General features: G+C 36.1%; 1 protein-coding gene across 1 annotated transcript; it reads right to left on the reverse strand.

Moving 5' to 3' along the window:
• Window positions 1–1732: 1732 nt before the first annotated feature.
• Window positions 1733–10069, reverse strand: LOC115918604 (UPF0472 protein C16orf72 homolog). Its single transcript, XM_030984734.1, has 4 exons — window positions 9636–10069; window positions 5578–5661; window positions 4537–4839; window positions 1733–3854 (listed from the first exon to the last, which is right to left on the reverse strand). Exons 1-4 carry the CDS (start codon window positions 9841–9843, stop codon window positions 3652–3654), a joined length of 798 nt encoding a protein of 265 aa, XP_030840594.1. The 5' UTR covers window positions 9844–10069; the 3' UTR covers window positions 1733–3651.
• Between the last annotated feature and the right edge of the window lie 1992 nt (window positions 10070–12061).

Here is a 12061-nt window from a genome sequence, read left to right on the forward strand (position 1 = left end):
TCAGAGTTGCCAATTTGTATTTGCTTGATCGAACCTTTTCAAATTCATTCATTATTATTTTTTATTATTTTTTTGCTCAAATTTCACTGATTTGTTTCTCTCATTTTCTGTTTCTATCAACATCAACTTAATATAAGGATGGACTTCCCCTTTAACTATCTAATTATGTACATAGATACACACATATATTCCCTGCTTTAAGACTTAACACTGCCAAGTGTGGCTTGTGTCTTTGTCTGCTATTATCAGAGGTAATTAAAAACAATATTCTCTTTTGAATTCCTTTTGGATGCATTAACTAAAATCCATCTCGTACAATCACTCTTGCATGAACTGTTGTCCTTAGGTTATAGTTGTTTAGCAGATTTAGACTGTCACAAATATCTGCAATGTAGTAGTCATGAGATTTATGAGCATATACAACGCCTACCTACATATACACTATATGATATGATACCCGGTTTGTAATTTGAAGGGCTATAATAGATGTTATCTAATCATATTTTTAATAACAATGACAATTGTCATATTTCTTCAACAAATTTGCCCACATCCAATCAAATGCAATGATTTCAGTAGCTTATAACAGTTACTGTAACGTAACAGTCATCAATGCAATCAATCGCAGAAATCTATTGTTGATCAATTTGCTAAGCTTTGTATTATGAAGCCCAGATAGCAAGTTGGATGAATGGGGTCCGGATGTGCAATATACATGAACCCCACCTACTGCTCACAATGTGCATTCCACTGAAAACTTACAGCTGACACTTACAAAAAAAAAAGGAAGTATACTACCATTCAAATCTCATTTGAAAACAGAATTAACATAAGACATTGACACGCATTCAGTTTGAATTTTGAAATATTGTTCAACTCGTAAGTGTGCTCCACCAATTTAACTGCAATGTGATATTCTATTGCTTTACATTCTATCAAAATAATGTCCAGAAAAAGAAAAGAAAACATTCAGAAAACACAAAGAAAGTATTGGCTCAAAACTATTTCCAGTACACAATTTATAAAATAGAAACAATGTACTCGAAAACCACATGCGAAACATAGCAAAAAAAAATAGAAAGAATTTGAAAACTAAAGATACTATTTTTCAAGTGAATAAACAAGAAACTAAAAGGATAGGAACATAATACTTTGAAAGTGTATATATACATGTAATTACTATGCAAATATATTAAAATGCTGACTTGTACAAACAAGGGAAAGAGAAACCATTCTCAAAACTGTACAAAGCTTGCATTACACAGAGCTAAATATTTGCATTTGCAATATTTGTACACTGCATTAAATTCAGCATCGGTCCTCTCTCAAAATCTTCAAGAACACATTTCTTAAATTTTAGAGGAAAATAATAAAAGCTTGACTGGACCTTGTTATCTCCTGTCAATTCAAAGAGAATCTAGAGCTTTTAATTGAATACAAATATGATTGATTACTAATTTCAACAATATTTTTCTGTAAATAAAACATTAAACTCTAAATGGAATCACAGTTTGCTTTGGAATTGTAAAACAAAATCGATTTAAAACTTTAACGCAATTTGTTTTGAATGGACAGGGAGGGGGAAATACAGAGATAAAAGATTATAAAAAAACAGGAGAGAGAGAGAGAGAGAGAGAGATGAAGAAACAAAAGACAAGCAAAATTATGTTCTCACTGAAATATTCGCACCTTTCTTTCTGCACCCCCCCCCCCAATGTTTTTCCTTTGTTCATCCTATATAGTTACTCTGCTAAACAGAATATTTTGCTAAGTACCAACTTGACAGTCAGAGAGGTATTTACCGGTAAGTGCTTTTGCAATATAGCATGAAAACTGATGGAACTAAAATGATGTTCATAACATGTAATTGTATTTGCTTAGTCCTTGATATAAAAAACTAAGTTTGTACAAAACCTTCATACCTGTGATATTTGACAAAAATGCAACTAGACTCTCTAACATTTGCTCTGGACAGCGACATTTGCTTAGTCCAGGCTTTCTTTCATCTTAGATATAAGGTAGAGGTTAGAGTAAATACTGGCTTTTAGGTTAGACTTAAGAAGCGTACAGACTTGAACATCGTATAAAGAAACGTCATATAAATAAAACTAGTTTTGAAGAGGTAATAATAATAATAGGTCCGTTATATAGCGCAGCTTCTATATGAATATACTCTACTGCGCTTAATACAAAGTATCATATTATTATTATAGCTGAGCTGCGATAATAAGGTGCTAAAGCATTCTAGGAATTTCTTCCTACCAGGTACCCATTTACTTCACCTGGGTGGAGAGTGGCAAATGCAGATTAATGACTTGCCGAAGGACATTAGTGCCATGGTGGGACTCGAATTGCAAACCATGTGATCCACAGTCTGGTGACATATCCACTAGACCACGACACCTCTGTGGTTTAGGTCAAATGATATGACACTGTGACAGCTGGCCAATCATTAGTGATAAGCGTTCTGACTACAGCTGGACTCTTGTTTGAAACGATGCTTTAACATGCGTCTCCCAATACAACGTTTTGTTATATGAAGTTCCCTCATATATCATTCACACTAGGTACAGTTATAGTGTACATGTACATGTAGCTATACAATGAATTCCACAGTCTGAACGCAGTGAGGTTTACATATAGCAGTAGACCCATGATGGACATTAGGCATTGGACTAGTGTTGATGTCGTAGCAAGAGTCCCTGGAGCATATGTCGTACCATCATACCAACATGGTATACACTCGTCTAAACATACATGTTTGCATTCCTATATGCAGTACTTAGCGCATTACAAAGCAAAGGAACCGTACCTCTTGAATGGTCAAAAGTCAATTCACATGAAATATAACTTCACAAGTAGAACAAATTTCATATACGAACAAATCTATTTACAAGTCAGGCATATAAAGTATTTTTTTTACAAATTGGCTTGAGTGGACATATATATATATATACACACTATCTATTTTCTTAATACGTTTCATATGGGCAGGTAATTAATAAAACACATTGTCATTATAAATACACCAACATAGATCATAATGCCAAAAAAAAAATGAAGCTATGTGAAAATGAAAGTTTTAAATAACACAATAAAAAACAATATAAAAGATAAATGAAATAATTATAAAATCAATTCAAGAAATGTTCGAATGAGGATTATTGGGTTGACAACAGAACAAGCAAAATAAAATTTGGTATACCATACATGTATATGACTCTACATGTGTACAGCATGCTTTTACCATATGGTGACCAAATATAATTTCATAAACAGGGAATATTTATCTAAAGAGATGCAGTTTTTCTTATTGTGCTTTTTTTTAATGACTTTATGGTAGAACATACAGAAGTGGAACTACTGTAGCAACAACAAAAAAAACACAAAGAAGGGGTTAATGACAAAAACATGTGCAGCATCGTTTTTTAAATGATTAATAAACAAACAAAATAAAAATGCCCAAATGCTCATGTGCATGCACACTATTTTTCATTATTTTTCAAATCTTTTTAGGAAGGCAACAGTAATAGTCCATGTCTGTCTGTGAACGCTGTCATAGGTAGTACACACACATTTGTTTTTCGCTATATGTTACAAATTCAAGAATAGTGGCACACGATGTATAGGTGATTTTTTAAATATTTTTTTTTATAGTAGACGTGAACGTTTGTGCGAAGGTGATCCTTCCACCGTGGGGGCGATGTTGGTGCTGGAGCGTTTCCGAGAGTCGGGATGGCTTACCAGGTCCTCTGGGAAGAGATCGTGGTTCGACAAGTGGCGTCGCCGTGACGATGAGTGATGTGAAGAGGGCGACTGGGAAACCCCAATGTTGGCCATTGCCCCATTCAGTCCTAAAATGTAATCAAGGATACAAATAAACAAAATCAGAATTACAATTGTATTATCTTTAAAAAAAAAGTGAAAATGATATTTCTTAATAGTGTCTTAATAATATCCTAAAATTATTGTTTTCTAAGATTACAAATAAAACCATTTTTTAGGGGCACTTGTAATTGAAAATATGTCTTGATTGATACATTTTGATACATTAAATGTAGAAAAAGTATTGCTTTCTTCAACCACTTTTTCTCTATACACAATATTCTTGGAATATTGAAATCACATTTCAGTACTCAAGTTCTTATCATATCACAAATCTATAGGCCTGTCTTCATCAGCTCTAGATTGCCAAATAGCCCGCTATTTCAGATTTGGGAAGCAATTCTGAAGTTACAAATCGCGTCTTCATCAGCTCGAGACTTGACCTCGAAGCTTGAAGCTCGAGAAATTAGCTCAAGATATTTTGCTCAGCATTCGCGCATAGTGCAAGTCTTCGGGATAGCGGGATATTTTGCATACTAGCCCAAGATATCTTGGGATGATTACCTCGACCAAATATCACGCTAATTGCAACTTCGGGCTGATGAAGACGCAAATTAGCTGGATAATTTGCAATCAGGAAAGTTCAAATAGTGGGATATTTGGCAATCTCGAGCTGATGAAAACAGGCCTTATGTTATTCCCCAAACCTACCATGCAGAGCAAGGGCATCTCTAAAAGGCTGAAGGTCATCCACAGGCTCCCCTAACCCTGTCCTCTGGGCCTCACGAGGCGGTGAGTGGGTGCGGGGGGACGACCTGTCTGAGGGGCTGCGTGGTACTCCGTGGGACGGCCTGATCCTGCCAGGTGGTGCCTTCCCGCAGAGGAACGCCAGGAGATCCTCGCGCCGTATGTGTCTTCTGCGCTTCTTGACCCAGGCCACGATGTCTCGGGTGCGGCGCTGGTGCCCAATGCTAATACCTAGATCTAAGCTACCTTTTTGTGCATCTGTGCTTTCTGCAGGAGAAAGAGGAGGCAGACAGGACGAAGAGAATGAGAAGAGCTTTTAATAAAACAATTGTTGAATTCAATTCAAAATCATTTTATTCTTGAATATCAAATAAAACATCAGATTGTACATTCCTAAATAATTACATTTGAACAAGAAAGCCCACTTTTGTGAAAATCAAATACAACACTGATGGGGATCTATAGCTGCTCAGCTAGCCCTTAAAAAATAATTTGGGCTTCATTGCTGAATTCCCCCATTTGCCCACCATATCTCAAGCCCTTAGCCCTTTTACGCCTTTGGTCCAACCAGTATCAAGCTATCAATTTTGCTGGTTGTAACCCATGCATAAAATGCACAACAATACACAAATGACCCTCTACAGAAAACAGTCATGAGACTAAGAGCTGTATGTAGGCCCATGTGATGTAAGTACATTAGAGTTGTCCTACATATTTATCTCTTGATAAAGGGATGATTGTGCATGACACATACTGCTCCTAGTAAACACTGATAAAGTTAAATCTCTAGAAAAAACAAATTTGTAACTGTCATCACCTTGCATTTCCTTGGACAAATTCTTGGGCAATGAATGCAATAGGCAGGGCTAAACAACAGGCATCCGGAAACACATGGGCACCAACAGTCTGGACCCCCTCCCCCCCCCCCCCCCAAAAAAAACACAATATTTTGTGGCGATTTATTGCAGCATGTGTGAACATACCCTTAGGGAAAGACAAACTCACCTTTATATAACTGTGTGACTGATCCAGCAGCATTTTGGAAAACTAGCCAAAGAGGTATATGGATATTGCTTTGGTTAAGACGTTCTGCAAAATAAAATGAGATAATAAGAGAGTTAGAAAGACAACAAAGAGATTGAAGAGATAGCAAATGAATTAACTACCCTTACTCACCAAAAGGCAATTAAAATTGAACAATGAATACGGTAGCTGTTCTATTTTTTTTCCTTCAATGTGGTCAAGTAAATCCACACCGATGCTGAAACAAAAGACACCTGCAATCAATTTTTCCAGTTCACTATAATTATAAAGTGGGTAAAAAATATTGGTAATATACCTTACTGATACATGTACAGTAAATGTAATTTTTTACATATTGTTTACTTTGTCCAATTAAGACTTGTTCAGATAAGACGTGACAAACTACAGCATATTAATTTATGATGAAACAACGGAGCTAAGGTTTTCAGATTTTGAAGATCAGTTAACTTACTCTATACATTGTAGACTGTATATCTGGGCAAATGGGGTTTAAACTACATTTGTATGAAAAGATTCAGGTGATTTTAATCATTTGACCTGGAATGACACTAAGATTAAATCAGTACAAAAGAAATAAATCATATCCTACGCTTGACCTACAGGCTATCTATAGACCAAAGACATGATTTTGAGACAAAATAGTGTTCAGAGGGTCGTTTCATAAAACCATCATATGGACAAGATCGCTGACATCTTGAACCATCTTTGGCAAGATGAGCAACAATATTCCAGACAAGAGTCTTATTGGGGCTCCAAACCTGTCATGTCCTTGTAGAACACCATCACAAGCTATCATTAAAGATAAAGTTGAGTGTATTGTGAAAGAAATGGTGTGGACTCGATCAGAAAAAGTTGATCATGTAACACATGTACAAGTACATGTAAGTATTGGTGTGAACTGCAAGGTTCTGGAGTCATCAAAATGATAAGAAAGTTGGCCAAGTCTTGGTAAAGTATCAAGCACTGTACACAGAAAGAATTGGGACTACACAAACATGTGGCATAAAAATTGGGCCTCATTACTATAACTTGTCATATTTAGAATATGGAGGCATTTGAAGAGCCATGCTTTTCAGGGAACAGTTTTTTCTCTGATGTTATTCCAGACTTGCATAATAACAATGATAACGCTCACAAATAGTTTTTCATCTCTACCCAGAACTCGACTTTCTCTTTAAGTTAGTCTAGATGGGCAAGGAAAAACAGAAGAACAGAAAATTGATAGAACAATTTATTTACTGGTACTGATCACCAAGCTCTTACTTTCATGAACAGTTCTGTAAATTAACTAGTACTTGTACATGTAATACGAGCATAGAAACATACAAGCTTTTCTTATAACATTTTGAAGCATTAAAGATAAACTTTAGTACTGGTAATGCGATTGCATTGTGAAAGAAAAGGTGTGGAAAGGATCAGAAACAGTTGATCATGTAGCATGTAAGTATTGGTGTGCACTGCAAGGTTCTGGAGTCATCAAAATCATGATAAATTTGACCGAGTCTTGGTAAAGTAACAAGCACTCCCATAGAAAGCTATATATGGGACAACACACATGGTGTCGGGGCTAGTACTACCTTGATTTCCTTGTCTTTCTATGCTCATTACTCAGCCAGTATACATTTTCTTCCAAAATTGTTTGGCACATGTCATTTATTTGTAATCTTGAACACTCAGTGTAAGTTTCGTTTGATTCTGTGAATTTTTTTTTTTTTTTTTACCAGTACTGGAGTTTATCTTTAACATTACAAGTAAATGAGATCAATATTATTTGTCCACATATCAGTCAGAGTCTACCATGAAAATGGGCACCGAAGATGGAATGGTCCGTAATTACAGACCCATGAAAATGACAATAATCTTTGTATACATGTAAATATTTCTGTATTATCTGTAACTCTGTAATTTTTTCCTTTGTCAAACATAACCTTCCTTGATACAATTCATAAGGAAGTATTAAACTCATGAATCACAAGATTACACACTGACATTGACACACGTCATCAGATCAAATTATTGGAGAAGGAAGATGGAACTTGAATGACAAATATAACTGGGGGCCATTTCTTGATACCGTCATTACTACAACAAGATCAACAAAATCTCAACGCGGTCGCTCAACTTGTCTGCTAGGTGTTTCACAAAACTGTCTTTGCCAAGATGAGCAACAACTTCCGCGACAATTCCTTTATGACTCCAATCTTGTCATATCTTTTAAGAACCCCATCTCAAGGTAACTTTTAGTTAGTTTACGAGGCTCAGCAAAAAATAAAACTGAAAATGTATTTCAAAACCATTTATTGATCTGCAAGCTCTAATTTCACTGATCAGTTCTTATCGTTTTTAAAACAAAAACATTACACAAAGCATACAAACCTTATAAGGTTTTAACGCCTTAACAGGTAAATGAGATAAATATTATTTATACACACACTGTACATGTACATCGGTGACAGGTCTACCGTCTACCATAGAAAAGTAGCCGAAGATCAAACAGTCTATAATTACAGACCCATGAGAATGACGAAAATTATCATTTAGGTCTTTCTCTAAATATTTTCCATTTCCAAGCATTATATTGACATTTATCATATAATTATTTAATAAATTATTGTTAAAAATGTGATTCATAAAATATCATTTTTGCTACTTTCTTATCAAACTAGAAATAGATCAGGGTCTTCTTTTAATAGGATATGAGCTTATGGTCTCCTCAGCTCCTCTTACTTGTAAATTTTGATTCGCTCGTCGCCAAAGCAACCTCGAGTTTCATCAATTTTTTTAAATTTAGATATTTTAATATTTAAGTATGTAACACACTTTTTCATGCAAATATGATGTTTGTATCATTTGTGCGACCACTCTCTTAGATTTTTACTTTTTAAACCAGCTCGAGTGAAATAAAGCCTTATAATCTTCTTTGGTAATTTAGGAGAAAATCTGATAGAACATCAAAAAAACTATAAATTTTAGCGGATAGAATCAAAATCATGAACTTCTCGCTTATCATGGTTTTGTGTAATGGGTTACAACTTAAAAAGTCATAAAAACAATGAGACTTATTCACGCACAAGGGTTTACAGCTGTTTATCAAAAAATGTGATCCATCAAATATCATAATTTGCAATTGCAAGGCAAGATATCATACAATCAGTTGGTACCACTTTTTACTCAAAATTTTGAGAAAATCTGCTCTCAAATGAAGATTTTCAGACCCTTATCGTTAAGTTGATAATTTTTTCGCAAATGACTGCAAAATTTGCTGATCTTTTGTTAATATTTTCAAAATTTCGTAGTTCGTACCCAATTCCAAAGAAAATTTTGTGTCTTATGGAATCTTATTTTCCTCTTTCGATTGGTGATACAGATTTTTCGAAATCTTACTGATCTTTTGAGATAGATCAAGTGAACTTAAGTCATGCCCGAACTTTGGGCATACGTCCATAGGCATACACATCGCTCATGCATCGTCGTATACATCCAGTCCAGATCCAGATAGGCACAGTCACAGTGCAGTAACAGTGCAGAGGTGGTTTCGTAATCTGGCCATGTTCGTGAAATGACCACTACTCAACCACAAAAACCATAAAAATTGCAGAGACGCCAAGTTCAAAGATCAGCTATTCGGGTATAACGGACGTATAGCGTTTTTTTAAATCGCGCGCGCATCGTGTGTGAGACTGTTTTCAGACCCTCTAAATGCGCAACGTCACGCACTCACGCATAATGCGTGACACTTGCTCTGAAATTGCATGAATTTACTAACTCAAATCTTTATACGTTGTTACATGTACAAGATCTAGAAGTAACGATGAGTAAAATGAAATTAATCAATGAAAATTGAAATAACATTAAGACAGTGTGAGATGAACTGGAAAAAAATGTCTCAACTCTCAACATGTCTGGAATATTTGGAAATTTAGATGCAACATGAATAGGCCTAGTCAGAAGTTCTATTTTTGTTTCTTTCACAACTAAACCTACAATATAATAAATATGAATCTGATGATTTAACACACCTTTATATAATGTGGTTACAGCACTAGCACAATTCTGAAAGGAATACCAAAGTTTTTCTGAAGCAAACTGTTTCTCTTGCGGGAGACGTTCGTCCAAATTTGGTTCTAATTCCCGGTCCAATTCCTCCAGACATTGCGCCTCCCAACTTGAGGAAGAAGTCCATATTTCGCTTCCAGATTCGTCTCCTCGTTCGGGCCTTTCATTCATGTTGTAGACCCTGTATATCAGATCACAAAGATAGTCCAAACTCTGAATTTCAGAGCCAAATCGTTCTGTTTAACCGCAAATATCATGGGCTGTTTTCACCGTCTCTCATCCAAATTCTCAACAATGCGTATTCATTCCATACAGAGATGTGTGTGTATACGTACGTATACGTACAACGTATGTTACCCAATGGCGTAATATAGCAGCAGCAGTACACAGTACGTATACCGCACCGACCGTATTTACAATCTACAAAGAATTGAGCAAAGACGTCAATATCTCGATCTAAATTCAATTTAAAAAAATAAGTTGATGGTACTGATTTATTTCTAAAAAGTATTATCAATAGTTATAATTATATACATTAAAAATTTAAAAAATATATAAATGCTAAAAATATTTTTTTAATATTCAATAATGTAAAAATTTAGGGAATAAAACATTTTAAAAGAAGAAATCAGTATATTTATTACCAAATTCAATATTGTATACAACCGCAAATTTTTGGGTAACTTCAGATAATTTGCATGTCTAGGAGGATTGTCAGAGCGAAGAAAAAGGGGTGTCACTCTCTCCAGATCCAGCGATGTGTCCAAGTCACTATTGTAACATTTATGACAATAACATTTTTACTAACGCATATCGTAAATATGGAATAAATGATTCATCAAGATTAGGATATAAATGTTTTGTCAAGACAGGAGCAATTCTTCTACTTGTATTTACACACAAATAACATTTTTTGTGTGAACGTAGCTAACTATAGCCCTAATTATATATATCTACTTATAAGAATTGGGTAACAACTTCTCCACAAGGAATTATTATTTAAAATGCGCGTTAGAGCCATATTAAATTATGCTTTGGTGTATAGACTCCAGTGGGCATGAAATGGGGGGGGGGGGGGGGCAAAGGGTGCCCCCGGTGCTGAACTGCCATTGGGTGTAACCGAAACTAGATGAGATTGAAACAATTAAAAGTTTTAAAACGAAAACAAAAGGGAAGGCAAACTGTGAGTATATTCAAAATTATATGGGCATTGAATCCGCCGGGCAACCTACTTTCATTTTTTAATTATTTTCAGTATTTTCAGTATGCGAAAATCTCCCAAAAGTCGTCGCTAATTCGCTCCCCTCGCATGATGTGCTTCAGGATCTTGTACTTTCTCTCCGAATGTGGGTTATAAACCGAGTTGCTTTGCTGCCTGTTATCAGGCGTGTAGCCCCCCCCCCCCCCCCCCCAAAAAAAGAGAAAGAGAAAGGAAGGGACGAGGAAGAAAAAGGATTAAGAGTCGAGAACGGTACAACTTCGTGTTCGTTCCCTCATAATTTAATAAAACGCCAAAGCTTTCGCGCTTCGCGCGGGAGCGGGGAAACTGAATTCAGACAAGGATTTAGAGTCGAGAATGGTACAACGAATCGTCTTCTTTCTTTAATAATCTAATGAAACGTCGGAGCTTCCGCGCTACGCGCGGAGGAAGAGGAACTTGATTCAAACAAGGATTGAGAGCTGAGGACGGTACAACGAATCGTCTTCTTTCTCTAATAATTTAATAAAACGTCAAAAGAAACTGAAGTTAGACAAGGATTAAGAGTCGAGAACGGTACAACGAATCGTCTTCTTTCCCTAATAATTTAATGAAACGTCAAGGGAACCCCCCCCCCCCCCTCCCTGCACCAAACCCTATGTAATAGGGAGCGCGCTCTGTAAGTGATTCGCACGCTTCGAGTGCTCACTACCGCCCGCCCCCCCCCCCCCCCTAAAATGAAATCCTGGCTACGCGCTTGTCTGTTATCTAAGAATCACCGGCCTCTTGTAGATAATGCCCCCCCCCCCTCCCCTTGAATAGAATACAGCGAAGAAAATAAGAGGTTCAATATCTGAAAGAAATCACTACCGTTGCCCTATTATCAATATTAAATTTTCTCCTGTCTTCAGTGCACCCCACTCGTTGAGCTTAAAGAGGTGAAACCGTTTATCAATGAATTCGAAATCCTGCCGCTCGATTGCAGTGCTCCCTTTTAAAATTTACCCGGGTGAAATTCATAGCCGTTTTTGAGGGTCAAAAATAAAATAAAATAATCTACCTCTCGGTCGCTGTGCTCACTCGCTTGTAAAATTACGTAGAAAATTTTAGCCTGGACGGGAGGGCAGTTGCAGTGTTAATCCCTAAATACAACACTAGAGGAGACCAATATAAAGATGAGGAAACTTTGCT

Source organism: Strongylocentrotus purpuratus, unplaced genomic scaffold (genome assembly GCF_000002235.5).
Source record: "Strongylocentrotus purpuratus isolate Spur 01 unplaced genomic scaffold, Spur_5.0 spur5_scaffold_14, whole genome shotgun sequence".
Taxonomy (NCBI): domain Eukaryota; kingdom Metazoa; phylum Echinodermata; class Echinoidea; order Camarodonta; family Strongylocentrotidae; genus Strongylocentrotus; species Strongylocentrotus purpuratus.